At 45.0% G+C, this 27,890-nt stretch overlaps 1 protein-coding gene across 3 annotated transcripts in view; it reads right to left on the reverse strand.

Annotated features, from left to right (window-relative positions):
• Positions 1 to 27,890, reverse strand: part of NEK1 (NIMA related kinase 1) — a 1,042,157-nt gene that overhangs the window by 95,222 nt on the left and 919,045 nt on the right. For all 3 annotated transcript variants that reach the window (XM_078677052.1, XM_078677050.1, XM_078677051.1), the window contains one exon: positions 6,922 to 7,082. In XM_078677052.1, the coding sequence (XP_078533178.1) occupies positions 6,922 to 7,082 (161 nt within the window). The remainder of the gene's footprint in view (positions 1 to 6,921; positions 7,083 to 27,890) is intronic.

Below are 27,890 nucleotides of genomic sequence, written 5' to 3' on the forward strand. Positions count from 1 at the left end.
TACCAGGCGGGGTTTAGGGAAAAAACTGGGACCATAGATCAGGTATTAAGGTTATGCTGCTTGTATTGGAAATACGTCATCATTCGCAAGGGCCACTTGTATGTGACCTTTGTAGATTTACGAGCAGCATTTGACCTAATACCTCGTGATTTACTTTGGAAATCCCTGGAAAGGCAGGGACTCCCTGGAGAATTATTAAAATTGGTGATGGGACTGCACCAGGAGAACTATGCCAAGGTTAGATGGGGCCCAAATGGGGAACTTACAGATCCAATCCCCATAAAAAGGGGAGTACGCCAGGGATGCGTACTGGCTCCCACACTTTTCTCCCTTTTTGTTAATGACATTGCAGTCTATATGGAGAACTGTGACAATGATTCGCCCCGATTGGGGGGGGAACGAGTACCGTCCCTCCTCTTCGCGGACGACACGATCCTCATTTCACAAACTCCTCGGGGTCTCCAGATTTTACTAGACAGGTTCCAGCAATATTGCACTTCAAAAGGGCTAGAAATTAACATAAAAAACAAAATATATGGCACAAAACCCGCACAAAAGTTTTAAAAGAAACTTAATGTTAAATGGCCATAAACTTGATTATGAACAGAGTTTCACTTATTTAGGGGTATTACTAGATTCTTCATTGGGATTGAGACCCCAGCTAGAAAAATCAAAAATAGTGTTCAAACAAAATTGTCTCCCAATACTAAAAAGACACAATAAATGTGTGAACAAGGCAGTTACCCCAGCAATAGAGATTTTTAGATATAAGGTCCAGTCAGCTGTTTTGTATGGGGCAGAACTATGGGGACCAGTATGTAGGAAGACCTTTGAAATACAGGAGAATAAGTTTATCAGGGGATTATTAAAAGTACCCAATAACACTCCATTGATACCATTATTTTTAGACTTAAACATCAAGCATACTGACCACCATGCAATGTTGAGACCATTATTACTATGGGTTATATTATGGACAACCCCTGCACTGATTGATTACAAAAATGGGTTGAAAGAAGTATTGGACCTAGATAGTGGCAGTAAAATGTATTGGTTCAAGCATGTAAGAGCTTGGCTAATCAAACTAGGACTAACCCATTTTTGGAGTGAGCCGGAGTCCTTAAGCATGGCCTCCAAGAAAATTTTTAAACTGTCTTTTTGGTCTTATGTGAGCTATGATTCTGCGTACATAAGATCGCACGGCCCTTTAACTGAAAAATTCTTAATGGTTAAAAATGTGGCTCATTTCAAACCATTTCTCGATGAGGTTCAGCCACCCTTGGCTAAAACCCTGTACTTGAAATACAGATACGGAACATTGAGAACTAAGGCCACTGAGAAAAGCTGGGGGAAGACAAACAATGACTACTGCACTTTATGCACAAGTAATATAAGGGAAGACGTTTTACATATATTGTCCTTTTGTCCCAGTTATGGTAAAGCTAGGAAAAAATGGATAGTGCCATTATGCCATAATATTGGCTCTATTTCCCATAAGGAAGCGGGTAGAATCTTAAATACGGACACCAGCCAAGTAATTGTGTTCGGAATCAGCAGATTTCTTCTGGCTGTAAACTTCATCAGATTGAAAATGTCTCTTCCTTTTTAAACCATACCCTGTGGATCTGTTCAAACCATGAATTATGTTTTTTTTTTTTTTTTTCCCTTTTATTGTTCTTTTAATATTAAATTTCTATGCCCTGGCTGTTATACATTCCATTTAATGTTTTTTTAAATCTGTAATGACGTATTTTTATCTTTTTATATATATTTATTCAATATTTTGTGATAATTCTAACCATAACAGTGTGTCCCAAAATGATGATGTGTGTATTGATTATTGACCTTTTGGTATTGTACAAAGTATTTTTATTGTATATCTTTTATGTTGCAAAGCAACGAAATAAAGATTGAATTGGAATTGGAAAATTTAAGTCTTAGCTTGCTTATTAATTTTAGTATTCACCTCCAAAAAAATCATCTTTTTAAACCTTCATTGTCTGCTGGATATTTCTTAAATTTATATTAGGAGCTTACTTTCTCAAGCAGATCACACTGCACTAGAGAAGACCCAGCCTATTCCTCTTCATACCTGTTCCCTGATCAAATCTGTTGGGTAACCATTGTGGTTGACCTTGTCCATTATTTAATCAGTACTGCCCATGTATCATTTCTGATTTAAAACTCTTAATTTGGTCAATATGTTGTTCATCAACTCTTCAGTTTAAGCATGGCCTAAATCCACTGTCGGCATACCTTACATATTTGTTTCCAGGTTAGCAATTGCAAAATTTGGGCCTGTCAAGGACTTGTATATAAGAGTCTTTTTATGAGAAATTCTGTTCCTCCTAGTCCAGATTATTCAAACTGATAAACGCATACATCTTACGCAGTTTAATTCTGGATCTGAATTCTTCTAGCAACTACAAAGCTTTGTGATGAATGGTGAAGTATATGCAGAATACTTGACTTGTACCTTTTTAAGGAGACCTCTCACCAGATTTTCAAAACATTCACTGGCTTGATAATATGATAAACCATAGAGAATACAAGACTATGGGCCAGATGTAGGTGGCTAAATACCGGTAGGTAACGCCAAAATTCGGTAAATTTCAGCATCACCGACCGGTATTTAGCCATTCCTAATGTAGGTAAGGAATAGTTAAATAAGGAATCGGTAAATACCGATTCCTTATTGCTCCTGCATTTAAAGAATCGGTAATACCGATTCCTTAAATGCAATGTAGGAAGCACATTAAAGAGTGCTTTTGAGCCTTAAGAAATCGGTAAATACCACCAACTTCAAGTTGGTGGTAATTACCGATTTCCTTTAAAAAAGTCACTTTTTTGTTTAGTGCCATGTGGCACACATTCATGCCCTTAGGGCATGTTTGTGTGCCACTTGTGCACACATGCACATTTCAGGGGTGCAACAGGGTGTCCTTTTGACACCCTGTCACTCTTGAAAGTGCTCCTGGCTATTAGCGATTCAGTAATACCGAATCGCTAATAGTGAATGTCTTCACATTCATTCCTATGGGCCTCCAAGCCCATAGAAATGAATGGGTAGGTATTCCTTATTACCGAATCTCAATTACCAATTCGGTAATAAGGAATATTAAGGATTCTGTATTTTTTACCGAATCTTTACCTACAGATGAAATACCGATTTCCTAACAGCGAATCAGTAAAATTTGCTATTAAGAAATCGGTATTTCAGATTTACCTACATCTGGCCCTAAGTTACTTATCTCCCGTAATGCCTTATCTAGTAGAAACTCTATCTAACTACACAAGAACTAAGCAAAAGCAGTGTGGCCCATACCATGTCGCACCAGTGTATTGTTTCAATATTACATGTATTACTACTCTCAACTTCTCATGACCCCACTGCTTAGGAGCCACGCTCAATCCAATAACAGCTACAACATTTCAAAAGGAGCATACAATCAATCATAAAGGTCACTCAGTGTAGGAAAGTAGGATCTGCTTTCATGGTTACCCCCACTTTTTGCTGGTGTCACTATGTTTTTTGACTACTCTGACTGGGATCCTGTGAATCAGGACCCCAGTCACTGTGTTTCCTCCCTATGTTTTAGCAATCAATGAGAACTAGCTCTGGTTTAAATTGTTTGTATTTCTGCGGGTGGAGGAAAGCCATTAGGTTTTATGAAGGCCCTCACCCACCAACCTAGTTGGTGGCATGCTTCATCATTGGGCCCCACCCGAGGTACCGAGTGTACCTCAGGTGTGCTTCGACGCCAGATTACTGCGGAGCGGGTTTTTTTGGTTTGTGAGGGTGCTGTGAGTGTGCTCTGAGTGAGGTTTAAAATACTGTCCTGGGTGTCCCAAAGACTGTTTTAATGGTGGGCCCAAGGCAGTCAATAAAAACAAAGGCTTTCGGACGTGCACGGTAGGCTTATGGCCTCCGACGTCCTGTGCGGTCACCTAGTTTCAGCCAGGACTTTTCTTCTACTGGCTTTCGTCAGGATCTTATATGTGTAGGGTGTTACAGGGCTTTGTATGAGCCTCTGCCCGGCCAACAGGTTCATTGCGGGCCCAGCGGCATCGCGCAAGTGTACATGGTCCTGGCCCCCGGCTGAGCTCCATGCTGAGTTGTTCGCTAAAATCAGGTGTACAACTCGAGAGGAAACACCTCTTGCACATATAAGCACCATAGCGTGTGCTTTACACACAGGGCACTGACAAACTCATACACACCCCTGTAACACCCTACACATATAAGGTCCTGACGAAAGCCAGTAGAAGAAAAGGCCTGGCTGAAACTAGTTGACCGCACAGGACCTCGGAGGCCATAAGCCTACCGTGCACATCTGAAAGCCTTTGTCTTTACTAAATTGGAATAGCAGCCAGAACCTACTTCTGCTGTTAGCACCCTCTCCATTGCTCCTTCGGCCAAAACAGCCTGCACTTCCTGTCCAAGAGTGATAGATGGTCCTCCATCAGCTGATCTTAGGCCAGTTGCAATGGCAGCAGGTGTGCTTTAACGTTGAGGTGTAACCCAGCTGAACAATCTGAAGGACCCACTTGTCTAATGTTACAGCTCTCCATTGGGGCAGGTGGTTTCTGATCCTGAGGCCAACTGATTGCCCATAATGTTTCAAGGGCATATTAAAGAGGTTTTGAGGTTGCAGCAGCTGGAGGGCAGGGTAGGGTGGGGGGGGAGGTGATCTAGTTGGACCTTTGGCCTTGGGTCCCATGAGGCTTGTGGGAGTCGCATTCAGAGCCGCGAAAGAACTGAAAAGTCATGGCTGGGAATTAAAGGATGCAGCTGATAGACATTTCCATACCAACGGAAGGAGCAGAAGGTGGAATGCGGCTGTCATGGGGCTATGGATAGTCCTAACGATCTAGCGGGGGCTCTGCTATTTTTAAAGCACTCAAGTGCCAAATCGACCCAGTCGCCACACAGGCAAGTGTCATCAAAGGGCATGTCCATAAGGGATGCCTGGACATTTCCCGAGAACCAAGTAGATCTCAGCTCTGCCCAGCACGTCGGTCATATCCAGGCCACAGCATATGGTGAACTATTCTGCGTTCCTGCCATCAGCAACAGCCTGGGCCAGGATGGCTCAGGCTTTCTCCGAGATCATGGGCAGCACTTGTGCAGCCAAGTCCTATACAGTTTGGGAAAACCGGCTCAATAAGCATGTGGTGTCCACAGACCATAATGCAAGGCTGGTGGAAGAAAAAATTCTCTTCCTAAAGGTATCCAGCCTCTTGGATTCACAATCCGGTAGTTTGGTACGGAACGCGCCAGGGTTTATTTTGAAGGTTGAGGCTGTACCGCCAAGCTGTCTGTGGTGGGGTGCTGGTGTGGAAGGCTGGGTCCCCAGAAGTAGGGCGGTGGTAGGAGTGCCTATGAAGGGCTTGATCCAAGCCCAAGCAGGAAATCAGTAAGGATTTAATGAAAGGAGAGGAGGGGTCCTGTGTGGGCTCTCCCAAGCTGAAGCACATCCATTAAGACGTTAGTCTTGACTTCCACAGTGGGCAGCATAAGGAGGAGAGAGGAGACCAGAGACTGGTGAGGTGACCAGGCCACTTCATCAACCAATTCCTGATACCAACTCTCCTCGGCCAAAGGTTCCTCAAGAGGGGGTTGGGATGACTATAGGAATCCTCAGGTACCCCTTAATCTTATTCCTCATAGGGCCTATCAGTAAAAGAAGGAACTGTCTCCAACTCAGAAGACCTGGATCCGGTAGTTGCCGGAGTTGATGTTGGACACCGCCAATGTGGCTCTGTATCGAAGTAAAGAATGACGATGGGGCAGGGAACGGTGCCACATGTCTGAACCCCGGCGAATGTCATGGATTCACAACCAGGGTCGGTCTAAGTCCAGGAACAAATTCAGAGGGTCCGACTGATGCTGATGGCAGACACGTCACTGGACACCCAGCATCTGGCGGACTGGTGGGGTCCAAAGGCACTCCAGTGGAGTCCAGTTGCTTACACATGAGGTGCATGGCCTCATAAATTCCCTAAAGTTGGGTGGGGGGATACTCCAGCAAACTCAGGGAGACGTGGATCGGACCTAGGCTTAGGCTCTACATGGATGCCTTGGGAGCAGTGCTTAGAACTGTGACATTGGCCCCGCTCCTTGTCCGATGACGTGGATTGGTGCAGGGAAATCAAAACATGCTTTGGGTTCTCCAAAATCTTTTTGTAGCTCATACATTTGAAGCCAGGAAGCTTCAAAGGGCCTGCAGGAACTCCCTGATGACCAGGACCCAGAGCAGCGGGGAGTCATTCAGTGTCATACAGCCAAAAGCTTCATGGTCTGCTCCTTGCTAGCTTTCAAATGTATGGTCTTGCAATCCAGGCAGGCCTTGGAATCGTGGTCTGGCTTTAGGCACCAGAGGCAAACCAAGGGGAAGTCTGTGGCATTGATTTGTCTGTGACAGGTACCACAAGGCTTGAAACACACAGGTTTCTCGGGTAACGTCTCTAGTGGGAAAAAAGATGATACACTGGAACCGGAATATAAAAAAAAAGTCAGTCAAAAAATGACTAAAGGTAGCTCAGTGAGGATCTGCGCTGATGTCGCAGAAAAGAAGAAACTGAAGTAAGCACGCTGGAGTGTATCCTATATAGGCACAGCATTTCCCTTCTGGCAAAGGTAATGCCTAAGAGGATAACCTGGAATTGATCGTTGCCACATACCGGCATGCAGGGGTACTGCTTAAAAATTTCCAGATCTAGTCTGATGCCTGGGGAATATTCTAAGGTAAGGAATATGTAGCTAGAAGTTGTACTATGTAAATCAGTAGCTTGTGGCATTGACAAAAAGTGCTAGTGTATCTACTCTCTCTGGTGGGCTATAAGTAAGATCTCTAAGTCACATGAAATAATGAAAGTATGCCGCAACTTCAACTATTGCTATGAAGAACATATGCTCACGTGTCTTCAGAATCAGAGTGCTCCTCTTCTTTCAGTGGCTCATCTTCTAAGTCATCTATTTCAAGACTGTCATCCTCCTGCTCATCTGCCAAACCATTGGCGTCATCCACAAATGTTTTGAAAAGCTTGCCTAGATCTGGAAGTGAACAGGTTCTCAGCATCTAAAATGAAAAAGAGATTATTTAGTACCTTCATATTTAATACTCAATACATATTTTTCTGAAAGGCCACACTTTTCTCACAGCAGCAGGGTTGTACAGTGAAGATTAAAATGACAGTTGAAGGTGATCCAGAGCTAGTGTGGCACCTACCATTCCACTTCTTTGAAATGAAGCGATGTGGCACTTACAAAGAACAAAGATATAATTCTGTTTTGTCCTGTCTTCTGGTAAGGAGGAGCCGACCAGGTTCACAGAATCAAGTCATTCAGAAACCAGCAGCACAGATGTAGCAAATAGAGCTAGTAACTTCCAAGAAAGATGTAAACTTCAACCAGGCGTTAACATATTAAATGAATACCCTCAGTGAGCTCACTATAGTAGAAATTGTGTTAATTAAAATACACCCCTGCTTAACTGTTCTATAATGTTTTTGTTCTCTAGTAAGGCATGTTCCCTCATCAAAACACCAAAATAATTGTGTATACCTAGCCTAAGGAAAATGTATCTATTATGCAAGAAACAGGTTACTATTCACAGACTATAGCATAATTAAAATGGAGTACAAATATATAATGGGCACCTACTTTGTTCTCCACACTGACAAGTCCGGAAACAGCCCTTAGATCACTGAATCACTTTTGAAAGTGTTTGTCAAGACATTCTCATAGCATTGCATAAAGACCAGCTAGCAGTTCAAACCCACCTGTACTTGCTGTCCACCTACATCACAGTGCTCACACAATTAGTTCTGAACAAAGTAAAACAATGGGTGGGAGCATCTGGAACTACACCTAAATTGATCAAATCTTTCCTCACCAACACCCAAACTATCAAAAACTCCCATATCACTATTGATACTGTCCATTCAAGTAGAAAAAGTATAGCAAGCAACTTTCTGGAGGGCATCAGCACTAGATCAGCTCTGCTGTTCAATGTGAAGCAACCCTTCCCCTAGACTAGCTCTCCAACTAAACCATCTGCAATTGTAGATGTATGAAGATGAAACAAAGATCCACCTCCAGTTGGGAGCCAGTTCTGAGATTCAACATATTTCAAAATAACTTGAAGTGTGCCTCAATGGATACGTCAAAGCTGCATAGGCCTTATGGGATCTAAAACTGTGGTTCTGATTTGAGGAAAGTTAAAACACCCTACCTTTCACTTTGCTGGAGATAATAGCTAATGCCCAGCACCCTTTCCCTGGTGAGAAGATCAAGTACCTGATGAGCATCGTAATGGACAACAGTTTATCCTCTTTCACAGAGATTTTGCACCAGGCAATCGCATAAGAAGGCAAGAATGTTTCTGAATCTTGAACATTTCAAGAACTATTCAGCAGCTCCTGATCAGTGTACAGGGCAAGTCGGATTGAAACTTGCCACTAGGTTAGATGACAAAAACGCTGTATGGAGTCAGTTGTACTCAAAATTAATATAATAAGCTGCAGAGAATGCACATCAAAGCGACATGTACATCCTTAAAGTTGAAAAAGCAGAAGCTCATCTCTACTACCATGCATTCAATCTATGGCTCTGTGTCGATTAAAGAATTAGATGCAAGGTCTTTTGCGCCATTCACAAAGCATTTAGTGGAGTGGAATGGAATATCTGTAGTGGCTATAACAACTCTAACAAAAGCTATTTTTCAGCAAAATATACTTGATATACCTAAATCGACTATGATCTTATGCCCCAGTTATCGCCCAATCGCACTCCTACTCACCCAAGCAAAAATCATGGAAAGCACTACTGCCAACCATCATTATTCTTTGATGACCGCTGTATTCTTGTATATGCATAAGCTTAAGCCTATTGAACAAGTTACTTACCTTCAGCAACACTCAGTAACCTCAACTTTTGGATATTCCTCAGGTGCCAGACTACATATGGAAGTTTTCACAGCAGTGCTCCCACTTGCTGTTAGGAGGCACAGTGTGGCTGTGCATAAGTCTGGTTCCGTCCAGAAAGTGACTGAGCAGAGACACACATAAATGTTCCCCCCGAACCAACATCAGTGTTTTGTTTGACTCTTTCTGCACCCTCTGTCACAGAGAACAAAACAATTCGAGGTACCCACGTGCAAATCTCCATTTGGGACCTTCTTTGATGCTAAAAAGAGAACACAGAATGGGGAGGTGGGACGGCATTGAGGAATCCGTAGTTGGATGGAATATCCATCCAATAGAGTACTTCCAAATGTAAGTGATTTTTTCTTCTGGTGGATACTTCTAACCACAGATTTTTTCCCCTGTAGAATAGATGCTATAGCAGTAATTACCAAATATCAATAGTCTGCGTGGTGGACTCACACCAAAAAGCCCTACAGAACCAAATAGGCAAACTGCCTTTCCCGTCAGACATAGCAGTCAAGACAGTAGTGCCTTGTGAATGTGTGAAGTGGCACCCACTTCGCGGCCTGTAAGATGTCAAGAATAGGCACTTTGCTTGCAAATGAAGTGGTAGCAGGATTGGCCCTGGTGGAATGAGCACCAACACATTCCGGAGGCTGCTTCTTGACCAATGCATCGCAGATATTAATAAACATGCCTTTCCATCTGTGCAAAGTCCATTTCTGCATCGTCTTACCTTTCGATGCACCCAAAACCTCCTAAAAAAGCTGATTGTACACCTGATGGTCTTTGTTGATGTAAAAGTTTAAAGCTCTTTCTGGGTTCAGTTGATTAAGTCTCCCCTCTTCATTCGAGGATGTAGACGGAGCAAAGAATGCTAGGAGGGTGATGGATTGCCCAAAGTGAAAAGGAGTGATTACTTTTTGCAACAAAAAAAACAGCCCTGGTCCTCAACAGTAGTTTAAAAGGTGATGTAAAGCCGTTGCTCCAAGAGAGCCTGAAGTTCACTCACACAATAAGTTAAAGTGATCGCTAAGAGGAAGACCGTTTTAAGTCAAACACAGCAAGCAGCTGAGCGGCTTAGAAGGAGTGCATTTCAGGACAAAATTAAGGTCCCACTGTAACTTCGCAAACAATTTGGAACGGAACATGTATCAAACATTTATTAAACTGGAGTAAATGGACTTAGTAAATGTACACGTGGCAGCAAACTCCATTGGTAGATCTAACTCAGTCAACTTCCACCACTTAGTCTCCACGCATGAAAGTGTAGATTGTGCAGGTTTAGGTGCAAACCCCTGCCCTGCTGCGGAGGCTAAAGTTCCTCTTGAAGCAGTAACCTGATCAGAGGACAGATACCCAGGAGTTCCATGTACCACACTCTCCTGGCAACATACGAGGAAGGACTGACTTGAGGACAGGTGGAAGGGACCCTACCAGGTAATATTAATGACTAACACTGCAGTGAAGTGCGCAGGAGTGATACTGTTGCTTACACACAGAGAGTGAGTGGAACCTCCTTCTTCTGTTAGTGAGGGAACAACTTATATGCAGCTTCTAATATCATTTTCGAAGTCTTGTAATATATATGTTGCTATATTTATATTGGTACAATTTTCTTTCCCCTTATTTAACTGATTTCAATGTGTCTTTGGAAAATCTCCCAAATACGAGAGGATGATACTGGTGTTAAATAGGGGACATTTTTAAAGCAGATTACACAAACCGAGCATGGAACTAAAACTACTAATCAGGAGTATGGGTGTGGTTTGACCAGAGAAGAACATGTATTCAGAGGAGTTCACATTGTAAGGAACTGGAGAGATGGAAAGTTGTAGAGGTACAAGTAAAGGAGGAGGACGAATTTAAATTTTCAAATATACATCCAATGTTGAGGATGGAATGGGTGAGTTGTATATAGTATGTAAAAAAAGGCCTATGAAAAATACTAGTAAACAGCACACAGGCAATGTGGGCTCCAAACAGCGCACTGGTATGTAATTAATACATATTCTGTTTCCTCCAACGCTCTACTTTTGTGACCCCATTGCCAAGTGGCCACCCCAACATAAGGTCAAGAAATAGCAAATGAAAAGGCGCGTTCAATTCTATACAGGTTTATCTGTTCCAAAATCAACTGATGACTAAATTGTTCTCCAGCAATAGATCAAGTAGTCATGATGTGATGAATAAGTTAGTCAGGACTCTTGAGAGTTGAATTGAATCCAATTTTATTCAACAAATGCCAATTTGGCAGAAGTAATCCATTCGGCCCAGCTAACGCGCTTCATCCCAGTGAGACTTGATCAGGGCTTGACCAATAGCCCAATGTTATCATCCACTCAGTGATGGCTCCTGATATCTCATAAATCCTCAAAGATTTCAATTTTGTACCACTAGATGGCGTGTTACACTCCAATCTTATCTTCATCCTTTCTGTTTCCTGGTTCGACTACTTGATATATTGCTGGAGAACAGTTTATCTGTTGATTTTGGAACAGATAATCCTTTATAGAAATGAACGCTCCTTTTCATTTGTTGTTTCCTGGCCTATGAAAAATGATAAGGTACAAAATGTAGGAAAAAATATGTGTGAAATAAGCTAAGAGGTGAATGGAAATTAATTGTTGGGTGGAGAGCCAATCTTGAGAGAAATCTATTATGTTTGTGAAAAGAATGCTTATACTAACTTACCCAAACATTGGATTGGTTCTTGTTGGACAAGTTAGGTAACACCTTATCTGGTAGACATTATCTAGCAGCAGATTCCTTACTTTTGAGCTTCCAGGTGTCAGGCTGGATTCTGAAGATTTTTTTCAGCAGTACCCATGCGCACCGGTAGGTGGCGTCGATCGACTCCGCGTGACATCGTCGGCGTCTTGTTCGTCGTAGTCATGCCATCCGCGTCGTCAATATAACCGCCACTCCGGTGTGCTGATGTCTGTACTTTGCCAGAAGCGCGGAGCCATGAAGTAACTGAACATGGTGTGGTCAAAAGAAACTAGGAACCTCGAAGGGGAACAGCCTGACACTAAAGACAAATCAGCAGTGCAGGGAGGATGGGTGGGTTGGCAAGGAATCTGTGGCTAGATCATGTCTCTACCAGATGACCAAGTTACTTACCTTCGGTAACGCTTTTTCTGGTGGATACAGTATCTGCCTGTGGATTCCTCACCTTGTGAATATCTCCCTGCGTCAACAACATTCTGAAATTCTTTTGTAGCTGTACACGCCGACGTGGACGACGTCACAGAAGCACGGCATCGCGCATGGCTCCGCTGACGTCACCGACTCCATAATAGGCCGCCGGCGTGATGACATCAGTTCCGCCCTTTTTTCCGTGCCTTCGAGGCACACGGACGGACCGACAACAGTAGATATATACACAGTCTACACAGTACCAAATAATCAAAGTAACACACACAGTGTGAAGACAATGTAGTTAAGCAAATAGAATAACACACTAATTTTGAAAGTAACATATATACATTATAACATTGCCATTATTGTAGGTATACAAGGGTGGACAACGGGGAGATGGGTTGGCATGTGAAGAATCCACAGGCAGATACTGTATCCACCAGAAAAAACATTACCGAAGGCAAGTAACTTGTTCTTCTGATAGATACATCTGCCAGTGGATTCCTAACCTTGTGAGTAGATTCCCACAGCAGTCCCCACTCCCGGAGGAGGGTGTCCACCCTTCCATACCAAGACATCCTGAATGACAGAGCGCGCAAAATGACCATCCCTCCTCACCTCGGAATCTAAGCAGTAATGCTTCGCGAAAGTGTGTCGGGAGGCCCAAGTTGCCGCTCTACAAATATCCTCTACAGGAACACCGCTAGATAAAGCAGAAGTAGTAGACTTTGCTCTAGTGGAATGAGCCCTCAAACCCTCTGGAGGTTCCTTACCGGCCAGAGAGTAACATATCTTGATACACAAGACAATCCATCTTGACAGCGTGCGCTTGTTCACCGCTTTGCCTCTTCTGGCGCCAACGAAACCCATGAAGAGTTGGTAATCAATCCTGAACTCTCTAGTTCTGTCCAGGTAAAAGCTCACCGCCCTCTTTGGGTCCAGACGGTGAAGTCTCTCCTCCTCCTTGGAAGGGTGAGGGGGAGGCTAGAAGGTAGGGAGGGTAATGGACTGCCCCAGATGGAAAGGAGTCACCACCTTAGGCAGAAAAGCAGCCCTGGTCCTGAGTACCATTCTTTCAGCATGAATGGTCAAGAATGGGGGTTTTGAACACAGAGCTTGAAGCTCACTTACCCTTCTTGCCGAGGTAATTGCAATCAGAAAGCCCGTCTTAAAAGATAACAACCTCAAGGGACACCTGTGCAAAGGCTCAAAAGGTGATCCCATCAAGAAAGTAAGGACAAGGTTTAAGTCCCATTGAGGTACAATAAAAGGAGTAGGAGGAAATGTATTTGTAAGGCCTTTTAAAAACCTTAAAACAATAGGAGATTTAAATAAGGACGGCTGATCCGGCAGACAAAGGAATACAGACAAGGCCGACAGATAACCTTTGACTGTCACTACAGCAAATCCTTGCTGGGCCAACGAAAGAACAAACTGAAGAATGTCAGACAAACAAGCCTTCAAAGGGACAACGGACTTCTCCCCACACCAAGAGACAAACTTGGACCACCTATAAGAATAGATAGACTTGGTGGAATGACGCCTGGCTGATAATATGACATCCACCAAGTCATGTGGGAGAGAAAAAGAATTTAGGTTGCCCCGTTCAATATACAGGCATGAAGGTGAGAGGTCTGGAGGTGGGGGTGTAGAACCTGCCCCTGCAACTGCGAGAGGAGGTCTGCCCTCAGAAGGAGACGGAGCGGAGGGCACGAGGAGAGGTGGAGAAGATCTGTGTGCCACACCCTTCTTGGCCAATCTCGGGCGATCAATATGACTTGGGCCCGGTCTTGGCGAATCTTCCTCAGAACCCGAAGAATCAAGGGTTTGGGAGGAAACGCGTAAAGGAGTTGCAAACCCCAACTCATCTAAAACGCGTCCCCCAAGGCCCCCTGCATCGGATACTGGAGACTGCAGAATGACGGGCAGTGAGCATTCTCATGAGTGGCAAACAGGTCCACCCAAGGAGATCCCCACATCCGAAAGACGTGACAAACTACCTCTGGATGAAGCCTCCACTCGTGATCGGCCGAGAACTGCAGACTGAGACTGTCTGCACGCACGTTCAGAACTCCGGCAAGATGATTTGCCATCAGACAAATCTGATGGTCCTGAACCCAGGAGCAAAGTCGCAGAGCCTCTCTGCAAAGATAATGCGAACCCACTCCTCCCTGCTTGTTGACTTACCACATCGCGGTTGTGTTGTCCGTTAGGACATGAACTGACCGACCGGGAAGGGAAGGGAGGAAGGCCTTGAGTGCCAAACGTATCACCTGCAACTCTAGAAGGTTGATGTGAAGTAACCTTTCTTCTGGAGACCAAAGACCCTTGATCTCCAGATCCCCTAGATGAGCACCCCAGCCTAGAGTGGATGCATCCGTCATCACTGTGGCTACCAATGGAGGTAAATGAAAAGGCTTTCCTTGAGACAGATTGCCTTCCACGCTCCATCAAGACCGATCTGCTGCAGCTTCTCTGGAGATCCTGATTAACTCCCTGAGATCTCCGTTGTGCTGATACCACTGCCTGCGGAGGCACCACTGGAGTGCCCTCATGTGCCAGCGTGCATGATTGACCAACAGTATGCAGGAAGCCATCAGACCGAGCAGGTGAAGGACCTTCAAGACTGGAACGACCGCTCCGTTGTAAAATAAAGGAATCATTTCCTGTATGTCGAGAATCCTTTGTGGAGGAGGGAATGCCCGACACACAGTGGTATCCAGCACCGCACCTATGAAAAGGTTGCGCTGAGAGGGCACCAGGTGAGATTTGGGCACTTTTATCGAGAAACCCAACCTGTACAACAACTGTGTTGTAATCTGCAGATGATGGAGCACCCTCTCTGGCGACTCTGCTTTGATCAGCCAGTCATCCAGATAAGGGAATACCGGTATCCCTGACCTTCTGAGATGGGCTGCCACCACTGCCATGACCTTGTGAAGACTCGAGGTGCAGTAGTAAGACCAGACGGAAGGACCGCAAACTGGTAATGTTGCGACCCCACCGAGAAACTGAGATACTTCCTGTGTGACTTCAGGATGGGAATATGAAAATATGCATCCTGTAAGTCGATTGACACTATCCAGTCCTCTTCCAGCAGCGCTTGAAGAACCTGTGCAAGGGTGAGCATCTTGACCTTCTCCTGTTTCAGATAGAGGTTCAAGACCCTGAGGTCCAAGATTGGACGAAGTCTGCAGTCCTTCTTCGGTATCAGTAAATACCGGGAGTAGCATCCCTGACCCCTTTCCTGCTCCGGAACCATCTCTATCGCACCTTTTTTTAGTAATGCCAGGACTTCCTCCTGCAGAAGAAGAAGGTAGTCCTCCGTGCAAAATCCTTGACAAGGAGGGTAATTTGGGGGAAATTCCCGAAAGGGAAGAGCATACCCATTCTCTACAAGATTGAGAACCCAAAGGTCTGACGTGACCGATTCCCAATCCAGTAGAAAATGAGTAAGCCGACCCCCCACAGGACCAACATGATCTGGAATGTCAGATCTAGGGCTGCTTTGCTGTGGTAGGAGGGGGGTGGGAGGAGGAGGAGGCTTGACGCCCTCGAGGACGGCCCCTGAGCCTGCCTCTGTACGCTTTGTACAGCGGTTTCTGCTGCTGCTGCTGTGGTTGCTTGAAAGATAGAAAGGAAGACCTTCTGAATCCTTTATACCTTTTTCTCTAGACTGGAGGCCCAAAGATCTAGTCGTTGCTCTACTATCCTTGAATCTCTCCAAGGCAGTATCCGCCTTCTTCCCAAACAGGCCCGAACCATCAAATGGCAGATCTATTAAGGTAGCCTGGACATCAGCAGAAAACTCAGATGACTTCAACCAAGCAGCTCTCCTGGTAGCAATTGATGACCCTTGCCACAGAGTCAGCTGTGTCCAAGCCACTCTGGTTGACTTGGCGAGCAGCAGCTTGAGTATCAGCAAGAACCTCATTGAAGCTCTGCTTGTCCTCGTCAGGAATCTCAGGAACCAACTGTTTCACAGACTCAATTAGAGCGTGAATGTAACGCCCTAAAAGGCAAGTGGCATTTGTTGACTTGAGAGCCATGCTAGCTGAAGGGAAAACCTTTCTAGCTGAATGATCTAGTTTCTTAGACTCTTTGTCACCAGGCACTTGAGGAAAAGCACCAGTAGACTTTTTGGAGCAGGCCGCTTGTACCACCAAGCTTTCAGGAGAAGGATGGAAAGATAAGAAGTCCGAATCTCCAGGAGCCACCCTATATCTCCTTGTGACAGCCCTTGAAACTGCTGGAGCCAAAAAAGGCTTACCCCACACCTCCAAGATTGGCTCTGTTAATGCATCATTAAAAGGAAGCATAGGTTCTACTACTGAAGAGGGAGAGTGAAGCACTTCCGTTAAAATGTTTGATTTAAATTCCGCAGATTTAAATGTAACAGCTCAGCCGCCTTTTTAATGACTACATGATATGGTGCTACATCTTTTGATGGAACATCTGGAGCAGAGGAAAGCTCCCTATCCAGAGATAGTTCTAAACCACTAGCCTCCTTAAGATCATTAAAGAAATCTTCAGATTCCTGCAGTTCACCTTCCTCCATTTCCTCTTCTCTAAATCTCTCTTCCTCCAGAAGCCGCTGAGCTTCCCTTCTAGACCTCATCTTCGGGATCGGTGCCGGCGTCAGAGCCTCAGAGTAATTCTCACCAAAATTCAGGTTAGAGGCTGAAACATCGGTATCATAGCCTGAATATCCTGGACTCAACGTTCGGGAGAATAACCATGAAACTGCACCGTGTTCAGAACCGCTCCAATGAAAGGGAGCGTCTGAGAGGGAGTCAGGTATGACTTCCGCATGTTGATAGTGAACCCCAGCGAATGCAGGTGGTTCGCCGCAGTCTGGAGGTGAGAGACGAGTGCTTGGGACAAGCCCGACTTCAACAACCAGTTGTCAAGATAGGGGAAGACTGGAACAATTTGATCTCTGCAGATGAGCTGCGACCACCACCATCACCTTTATGAACACCTGAGGAGCACTGGTGAGGCTGAAGGGGAGCACCGCAAATTGAAAGTGCTTGTGGCCCACTGTAAACCACAGGTAGAGACGACTGGCAGGCAGGATGGGGATATGAAAATAGGCACACTACAAGTCTAGCACTACCATCCAGTGCCCCGGGTCCAGAGCTAGAGTGAGCATCTTGAACTTCTTCTTTTTGAGCAAGTAGTTGAGGGCTCTGAGATCGAGGATAGGACGAAGGCCTGCGTTCTACTTTCCGACCAGAGAATAACAACCACAGCCTTTTTCATGCCCAGGAACCCTCTCTATCGCTCCCTTGGCCAAGAGAGACTTGGCTTACTTGTGGAGTAGAGCAATGTGATCCTCTGTCGTACACTGGAGGCATAGTTGGAGGGGTAGACTCGAAGGGGAGGGAGTAGCCATTTCGGACTATTTGCAACACCCACCTGTCTGATGTGATGTCTCACCAGTGGTGGAGATGATGGCGTATTCTGCAACAGACTGGTCGTAAATGATCCTGTGGAATCGGACTAGGAAGGTTTTGAGGTGGAGGAGGGGATCGTGGCTTGGCTCGACTTCTGGCTTCCCGAACCACAGGGTCGGGGTGTACTGCATCCATGACCCCGCAGAGGCTGCTGAGCTTGCAGGGCCCTCTGGCTGGAATAGGGTTGGCACAGTTGGAAGCCCCTTCTGTAGCCACAAAAGGAGCGAAAAGCAGACGCCGGCCGGGATGTTGTGGTGAGGCCCAAGGACTTGATGTAGCCCGCGAGTCCTTGAAACGCTTAAAGGGGGCATCAGCTTTCTCCCCGAAGAGACGGGAACCATCAAAGGGCATGTCCATAAGGTTAGCTTGGACATCCCCTGAAAACCCAGATGTCCTCAGCCAGGCATGGTGACGTACGGCCACCGTCAAGGATATTGCTCTGCCCAGCGAGTCTGTTGTGTCCAAGCCACATCTGATGGCGAGCTTTGCTGCATCTCTCTCCAGTCTGAGATAGCATGCGGAATAGGGCCCGGTCCTCCTCCGAAACTCTGGGCAGCACCTGTGCAACTGTGTCCCATATCGAATGAGAATAACAGTCCAAAAGGCATGAGGTGTTCACCGACCGCAATGCCAGACTGGCAGAAGAAACTTTTTTCTTTCCAAAGCTCTCTAGTCTCTTGGATTTCCTGTTTGTGGTGAGGAAGGGAACATTAATAAACAAAAAAAGAGTGTCTAGAGAAATAGGTGTTGCCACAGTGGGGAGCAACAAACTCAAGCTTATGAGACGACCTCACTGGGACATTTAAAGAAAGCCCTCACTCACCACCTAGTGATGACATGCTTCATCATCGGGCTTCACCAAAGAGACCGAATGTCTCTTTGGTGTGCTGCAACGCCAGAATTACTGCGGAGCGGAATAGTGAGTTAAGGGCGTGTTGTGTGATACTAAACTAGTGAGTGATGAGGGTATTAAAAAGTCAGTAGTGTATCACAATGAAAATGTTATTCTATGACCACTAAAGACAATGATTAAAATAATGTGTATGGAAGCAGTCCACATTAAGTTGAGTGGAGGATTCCTATGCATCAGTCGACATGTTTCTTGCCATCAAAACGGTGTGATTTTACCCGGCAATTCTTCAGGACTAAAAAGTGTTCTATACCCTGGTGGTATGGACGCGCTAAGGCCCACCCTTACCTAGGGGCGTGAAAGTGAAAATTAAACAAAATTGTAAAAAGTGCAAAAAATTAGGAAAAATAAATGGCTTCCTAATAACTCCTGGTTTAGGAGGCTTCGATTTAGCGATTTCTGCACTTTTCTGGCGTTAAATTAAATCACCATGGATCTCAGGAGGGGGGTGGGAGCGTATTCGGCACACCGCCCTCGACGCTCGGCACCCTCAGTCTACCTGCATCGCCCTCGGACTGGATCCTGTTCGTGGTGAGGAAGGGAACATGCCACGGGAAGTAGAAGCCTGGACCACCAAGCTTCATGGGGTGGGCGGTGAGGAAAACTGGGTCACCCAGTGCAGGGCAGTGGGGGCAGGCAATCGTCTTATTCACAGGAGCATCAGTGCTGGGCTTGGACCAGGTGCTCAGAAGGACGTCTGTAAAGGCATCATTGATCAAGGGTTCCGAGCTGAAGACACCAGGCTGCAGGACCTCTGTCAAGGTGTTAGTCTTGTCTGCCACTGTAGGAAATAGGATTATGCCTTTCACCAGCTGAGTACTGTCATGCAAGGAGAAATCAGAGTGGCTTGTAAGCTGCTGAAGCAAGGAAGGGAGGAGGAAGGGGGAAACTGCTGTCCTTAGTAGTGTGCACATTACAGTAGCCCTAGAACTGAGAATAATTTAAGATGCTGAACTGGCTGCAATGCCTGCTGCTATTGATACAGCAAGTCAGCGAATAGCCCTTGAACTTCCTATATTCTTGGTGGAATTGCAGACTGACGAGAGCAACCCTAGGGAGTGGGCCGTAACACAGCTGGCTTAAATCTCTCTTGTACAGAGTTGGCTTTCTCCCCAAAGAGCTGAGATCCATTAACGGGCATAACCATCAGGGATGCATGAACATTCCCTGAAAATCCAGTTACACACATCCAGGCATGATGTCTAATCAGTAGACTTGTGTCATTGGCACATCCAAATAATATGTTGTGTCAAAGCATGCTCAAAGAATGTATTTTGGCACCTCTTTTCTATTCTGAATCATGAAAGTCATATCTGAAATGAATTCCACTGCGATCAACAGCAACACTTCACTGGCCATGTCCTAAAGTGTGTGTGTGTGCAGCAACCCAAGAAGCAGGCTGCATTTAAAGAGTGTTAAAAAACCATAGAACTATACTGGCAGAAGAGAACACCATTTTACCAAATGCATCAATCCATACTTCCCTGGCTGAACTTATGGGAAAAAGTTCTGATTTACTTTACGTGTCAATACATCCACCACAAGACTTTCCAGAGCCAGATGGGGTGTCAAAAAAGGCAGGGTCAGCAGAGGGAGGGCCTGTGTCACCTGGCCATAGTTTGACTGACTGGGGGAGCAGAGGATGGCTTTGACTACATGGCTGTCAAAGTGTCTGTAAGAGCCACATTAAAGAGCAGTAAGGGTACTCATGAGTCTAGCCCTGAATGTACTATTTTAGTAAGTAGGGTTGAACTTGTCTCTACAGTGGATAATCAAGGACTTACATTGCCATGTGTACCACTATCATAAAAAGACACTCGCCACAGTAGGTGCAACTGCAGAGGACTACATCTTAGTTTTGGGATAGGTATCCAAACCCACTTGAATTTTATAGATCTAGGAATAGTCCAGCATCAATATGGGTGTGGGAGGAGAATGGGGAGAGGGTAAATTGTCCACCTCCTAATGGCCATGGTGAGAAATATACTGAAGCCAATGAACTGCATCTGAATCATAGCCGAACACGGCCTCCAGCTGCCTATATCACCAACACTGTGAAAAAGGCTTGTAATTGCATTCAAGGTTACAGGTTGTGCCTTTTTTTATTTCATGGTACAATATGTGTCAGGCAGTGGCCAACATTGGCATTAGGTTAGAAATTGTTGTCGGAGCGATATCTAGCAATCTCGCCGCCAAAGTCTTTTGAAATATTTCCTTCCACCCTCAGCTGAAATGGAGTGTACCTTGAACAGCGTTGTAACCCATGGAAGAGTGAGGATTCAAAGTGGCAAGACATCTGTGATGGAGCAGCAAATGAAGACTTGTTCCGCTTGTGCAGCAGGACTCTGGAGGTGGCACACAAAGAGTCAGAGATAGAGGGGGCTGGTGCATTGCTCCTGCTGGGACAGTGTGTTGGTAACGGACAGGGCTGGAAGAGGCACAGCTTTTGGGGTCTTGCAGAAGAGCAGAATGGACTAGGTACCACTCGTGATCACTCAGTGCTAGAGGGGCCAGTGACAGCCCAGCATCATGTCCGCATCATGACTGGGCTGCATGAGGTGATGGTGAAGACCTCTTTGGGGTTCAGGGTCTAAATGCACTTAGTGAGGATCCAGTATTTCACATGTCATAGGGCACAAATAGGTGAGGCAAGAGATGGGGCCAAATAGAGGAGGAGGGTGAAGGCTCAGAGTTGAGTCTTTTAAGAAGAAAAAAATCAGAAAATTCCAGCATCTTGGAATGACAAATGATTGAATCCAGGGTAATGATGGAATTCTGACATTGAGGCTCTATGTGATTGCAGGAAAGTGCTCCACAATACATTTACAAATTACTCTCTCACACCTATAAACAAGTTGGTAAAACCTGCTTGCTTCATCCTGGGAAAAGCAATAGCATTTGAGGAGAGATATGCAGGGGTGTATCCCAGCTCTTCTAGACTCTGTAAGCAAATATACAGAGAAGTGACACACATCCTTTACCAGAATTTTACCTGCAGGTCATCATGGGAAAGAGCTATGCTTGATGATTTAAAAAAGAGACTAAGATCGGGTTGTGACTCTCTGCGGGGGCGGGGCAGCACTGATGGGAAAAAACACTGTCACCTGGAGGACGCTGATTCCCAGCCCATGCTGCTAAATGAAGGAAGCATAAAAGTTCAGTTCCGGATATGTAGCTCATGATAGGTACTGATCACACTGAGGTTGTGCAGGATTGGTCTGGGAGAAAAACAGTGGTTTGGCGCTGCTGCACCCCCAACAGTGTTGGGCTCTTCCTCTTGGTGCAATGCCCTCGATCGAACAAAGAATTGTATATGGAGAGGGAGATTTGAACTGCTCTGACATCGTCTAACCTAGATGTGATTGCCATAGAACCTATGGGGTGACTTCCAGTGGTCTTTCCGAGGCTACAGGTTCTACTCAACAACAAGACATTTATTTGTGCGAGATCGGAACTGGGGGGATTGGGTGGGAGGGAATGGGGGCTGTTACTAAAGTAGGATACCTCTTTGATAATGGCACATTAATGCTCTCCTCCCTGGATTATTTATAAGACACAGGTCTGTGTTGGCAGAAACGCACCCATTATTGGGTATCCGACACAGAACCACAGCTGCTCAGTTATTTACAGACACTTTTCACCTTGGCCTCAGGCCTCAGGCTCATCACCTGACTATACAGTTTGCTATCAGAAGAAGGTACAGAAACATTGCTCAAGCTAAAAATTGGATAGGAAACACATTTAGCCCACTCAAATCATGAGAAAGACTGGGAGAAACTTCTAGAGTGCCCCAGGAAGATATCCTGCGATGCGTGGGTCCAACAAATCCAATATTTCCAATTGCACAGGGTGTTCATGTCACCATATTAAAGTAGCAAATTGCAGTCACAGGAGTTGGCAGGATGTCCTTGCTACCCTACTGAGAAGCAAAACCAAAGGGGATGATAGACGGAGTGTTGAACATTGCAAGCACTCACCCCCATCAACTGATCTGGGTTTAATCCATCATCATTCTTTAGCTCACTCCGTCACCCCAGTTCAGACATGGCAATATGCAAATCAGTCTGACCCTGTGCCTCATGGGAACAGTCCAGCCCGAACTGCCAAGCTATATCTTCCCTGGACCAGAAACAATAATCCTGGGACCAGTTTCTGGCTAATCAGCCGTCATCAGCCAGGCTTGCTTGAATCCAGTGGCAAAGTGAGCAAGCGACCCACGTCTGGACATACCCTGCCAACTTAGGGCGAACAAAGCAAAATCCAAAGGGGATGATGGACAGAGTGTTGAACATTGCAAGCACTCACCCCCCCTCTCCCCCCGTCAACTGATCTGGGTTTAATCAATCATCATTCTTTAGCTCACTCCGCCACCCCAGTTCAGACATGGCCATATGCAAATCAGTCTGACCCTGTGCCTCATGGGAACAGTTCAGTTGAACTGCCAAGCCATGTCTTCCCTGTACAGGAAACAAGCATCCTTGGACCGGTTTCTAGCTAATCAGCCGTCATCAGCAAGGCTAGCTTGAATCCAGTGGCAAAGTGAGCAAGGGACCCACGTCTGGGCATACCCTGCCAACTTAGGGCGAACAAAGCAAAATCAAAGGGAAAGATGGACGGAGTGTTAAACATTGCAAGCACTCACCCCCAGTCAACTGATCTGGGTTTAATCCTCCATCATTATTCTTTAGCTCACTCAGCCACCCCAGTTCAGACATTCCCATATGCAAATCAGTCTGAACCTGTGCCTCCGTCCAACATCCCCTTTGATTTTGCTTTGTTCGCCCTAAGTTGGCAGGGTATTGCCAGACGTGGGTCCCTTGCTCACTTTCCCACTGGATTCAAGCTAGCCTGACTGGTGACGGCTGAATAGCGTGCGACCCCTTTTTTCTTTTCTTACTATAGCCATGTACAGCTTGGCTTCCCGTTCCTTCAAGGCCTTGGGGTTCATCTTGCGACAGCAAGAACAGCCCTCGACGTCGTGATCCGATGATAAACACCACAGACCGTCCTCATGGGGGTCAGTGATCGACATAGGACCCCTGGACTCTCTACAGGGCTTGAAACCCGACTTCCTCGGAGCAGACATGACAAAACCACAGAAGGAAACGAGCTAAATACAAAGTATCTAGCAGAAAGTATGGAGAGTCCCAGAAAAACCGTTAGATTCAACAGCGCGGAAAAAAAGAGTACTGACTTCATCACGCCGACGTGGTCCACTTATGGCCATGACATTGTGATGACCTCGTCGGGTGGACAGCTAGGAAAAAGTTTCCGCAGAATGCTGGTGCAGGGGATATTCATAAGGTGAGGAATCATAAGGTGAGGAATCCACAGGCAGATGTAACCATTAGAAGAACTGAGACATTCACACCTGCCATCAGATTTGTATAAATCAAACTCTCTTATCTGGGTCCCCCTGTTTAAACAGGTGGCGTATGCTGTCACTATTTCTGGTATTCCCTCCTCATCGTCTCATTCCATAATTATTCAAATTTTTAAAAACAATCCATATTTTTACAGACTCATTTCACCTGTTGGGTCGGGGGTCAAAGTGCTATGGCAAGTAGTACTCAATTGAATAGCTGTATGGGCGGAGGCAAATCACATAATCTCTGATATCCAGCATGGGTATAGGACTGGGTGAGGCACACTCAAACCAATGCCTCAACTTACATCGTATTATCACTAAATACACCATAGATAAGCAGTATATAATCCACATGGCCTTTGTGGACCTTACACCCGCGTTTGATAGGGTCAAAAGAGACAAACTCTGGCAGATCTTGTTCTCACTGTGGGTGGCCCCAAAAAATGTTAATTTTTTAAGAGGTCTTCATAAGAACTCAGTGAAATATGACTGGGATGGCAGCACTTCTTCTGCCTTTTACATCAAAAGGGGAGTTAAACAGGGGTGCATCCTTGTTCCATTTTAATGACATTATATATAAACCATCCTGAATAATCCCTTGGTGAGGAGGAGGGGAGGATATGCCAAGTACAGGCCCAGGCCAAACTGGCCTTACTCTTTGCAGGTGATGCAGTCCAGTTGTCTAGCACTGCCATGGGTTTACAACAATTACTGGATCCCTTGTTGCTTTCATAAGTGAACTGGATCCCAATACAAACTTCTCAAAATGTCATATCATGGTAGTGGGCCATAGATCAACTAAATCAAGAACATATCAGTCTTTGGAGAACTGCATAGGCAGGGTCAATGCCTTTACTTTAGCATTATTTATTAAAAATCGAATTCTTGGTCCCCATTAATTACATCTAAAAGCACTTATTGGCTAGAACTGCGCCATCTGTCTTCAAATTTAACTCCAGATCGGGCCAGAGACCAATAAAAGCCATAATGAAAATATTTAGGACCAAATGTGTGTGGGGTTGGTTACTCAGAGCTCTCAAAGTTACAGGCAGAGGAACACTGCTTTATGAGATGCTTGCTATCCCTCCCTCAGAGTACCCCCTCTTATATTCTTCATGGGAAACGATGTCAAGAATATATTTTGGACAAATTGGCCCTTCGCCCACTTATAAAATGGATTACAGTTCGAATTAAGAAGGAAATCGCATTTACCCATGAAATCATCAAGGACTGCTACAAGGACTGCTACAACTGGACAAGTCATCCAGCATATCGTGGTTACATTATATTAAGAGAAACTCCACTGCCCTAGGTTGTCCCTTATGGCTCCTTGCCATATCACATCATTTGAGAATCGTTAATTTTGGGAAATCAAGCCCAGTCCTTCACTCACCCTGATAGTTCAAGGATGCTGTGCAATAGGTTTGGGTGAGTGGAAAGCTGCCACAAAGAAAAGTAATTATGAGGTTGATTTATTTAGAGTATATGTACACAACTGGGAGAGCCGAAGGCAGAGAGCAACTGTTAAAGATTCAGATGCCACATTCTAGAATCTCAAGCCATTCTAACGAAAACCACTGGTAACACATCATCTGCCCCATACAGTACAAATAACAACAGATGACACAACTACCACACAAGCCTGCAAGAGCAAACAGACTGCGAACACCATCAACATAACAATAAACAAATTCCTACTGCGCAACAATTCCAACATACTTCCTAAATGATAGCGAGGAGAAAATCACAGTTTACTCACAAAATCACCTCCTTGGGGAACAGCATGCCATTCTTGACCCCATGGTATTTAACATTACGGCTTTTTTTTGGAGTTGCAAACTTGCAGCAACATTTGGACATGCAACCCAGTATCCTCAATTTCACTAGATCCCAAACTTCCCATGGAGCCGCCGACCAGGCAAAGCATAATACTTCAACTGAGCCCGACTCAGTTTGCCATCCACTTCTTGCCATCTCTCCTCAGTCATACCTCTATTGCACACCCACAACCAGTTCAAAATTGGACCTCGTAACTACACTCCTGAAAAGGGCTAAAAGGAAACACAACTGCCAGCATTAGGTGTGGTGTGAACCACCCACTCCAAAGGCTTTAAATTCTGAAACCAATCCAGACCACTTACAAGAGATAGTTGAATATTCTCCTGAACAAATCTGTTGCGCCTTTCCACTAACCAGTTGCGACAGGGGTGATAAAACATTTGCTTGACACTGAGGTCCACAATGAATCTTGAAAATTCACTAGAAGTTAAAACCACACCAAGAAACATTTTCCACTCAATCACACATATCAGGGTAAAAGGTGACCCTGAGTCTGCCATCATTCTCACTTCCCACACCAATAAGGCAAACCAATTTTTTTATATCAACTCCACCAATACACGTCAGCATTGTTTGAAGAGTTGTCAAAATCCAAACATAACATAACACTCGCATCACAATAATCCAACAACTTGGAAGTATGTTCCTGCAAGTTACAACACCTAACATACTGGCACTGGACATCTTCACCACAATATTGCACACCATGGCAAAATATCCCTTCTTCCTGCACTTGCTGCACACACAACAGCAGGATGTGTCAGAGAATTACCCAGATGATTATCGCTATCATAGTGACAGCACTTCAAAACTTTAGATTTCTAGCCCAGCAAATTGTCACCTTTCCTTTTCCAGGTCTTGCTATTCGAGAGTACACTGTTAAGACATTGTGATTGAGGGGATAAAGTAATTTCTTCCTGAAGTGATGCCAGTGCTTTGTATGCCAGAGTTCACTTAATTAGCCTTTTCCATGGATAACCTGATTGGGAGTAGTTAAGAAAGTCTCATGGATCTTTATTCAATTATGGTTCTCTACCACTTGATCCCTTATCAGTTAGTCTTCAAAGTATGTTACTCACTCATTGCAGCTAATACTGAGCGCGCCCACAAACCTCTATGCATTCACCAGGCAACTGGTGCCTGCTGTAAAATGTGTGCCTCTCCTAATGACATTTTTACACGGTTTGAAAGAAGTGTCAAGCATGTTTGTGGCTGAAGCAGAGCCATCAACAGTATCTTACTCCCATGACTGCCTCACATAGCAAGTGCTTGAGAATCTTCCTGCCCTCTGGACCTAGGCAACGCTGAAGCAAAGCATGCTTTTTCTCTTGGAAGACATCACCCTCAATGCATCCAAATACATTTCAAAATGTTCCCTCCACGGATCCTAGTCTACATCTTGTAGACCAAGATTTAGAAGAAAAGAATAAAGAGGAATAACATTTTGCTGAATGTTGAGTAAACTATAAGCAGATATACAAGCAAATGAAACGTCCCACAACAATCCACTAAAGTAGGGAGGATACTGGATCTAACTGGATCTGAGTTGCCTCTAAAAATGACATAGTAATAACATGTTGATGCTCAGGTCGCCATATAAATAACAATAAAGAGCGCTCACATGCAAAACAAGGTGCGCATGTCACCGATTAGAAGCAGTAAAGAGATTTGTGTTTAACTAAAAGTATGTATTTTATGATGGGGATACTTTACCACAAAGGGGATAATGTCATATCACGAACAGTAAAGATGCACTTTGATTCCCATAAGATAAGATGTAAACTTTACTGTTGCCCAAGGTGTACACATTATTATGCACACCTTGCCCACGCTTATCTATTGAAGGAGCAAAAGGTAAGTACCTTAGGTGCACACTTTATCCCAGGTATGGGTGAGTCACTGAACCTCCCAGGCATGTTTATATTTATTAAATACAACACTACAGAGGAGAGAAACATGGCACAGACTATTAAGGTGCCACTGCCTATAGATGTTTGCATCGCAGCAACTTTATGTTAGAAATGGCGGCATGCATATGGGGTGAGATGACCCCACCAGACCACACTCCTGCATCTTTTGCTTTCCAAAGAAATCACATTTGGTTGGGGATATTTGGCACAGGTAGATCTCTGCGGTGTGGTACCAACCAGAGGCAGCAATGAAGAATCCATAGGAGTACAGAAGGATTCTGCTCTGTCTGCATTTCAGAACAACCCCACACACCTCAAGTGCATAACAAAACAGG

Source organism: Lissotriton helveticus, chromosome 2_1, assembly GCF_964261635.1.
Source record: "Lissotriton helveticus chromosome 2_1, aLisHel1.1, whole genome shotgun sequence".
In the NCBI taxonomy this organism is placed as follows: Eukaryota; Metazoa; Chordata; class Amphibia; order Caudata; family Salamandridae; genus Lissotriton; species Lissotriton helveticus.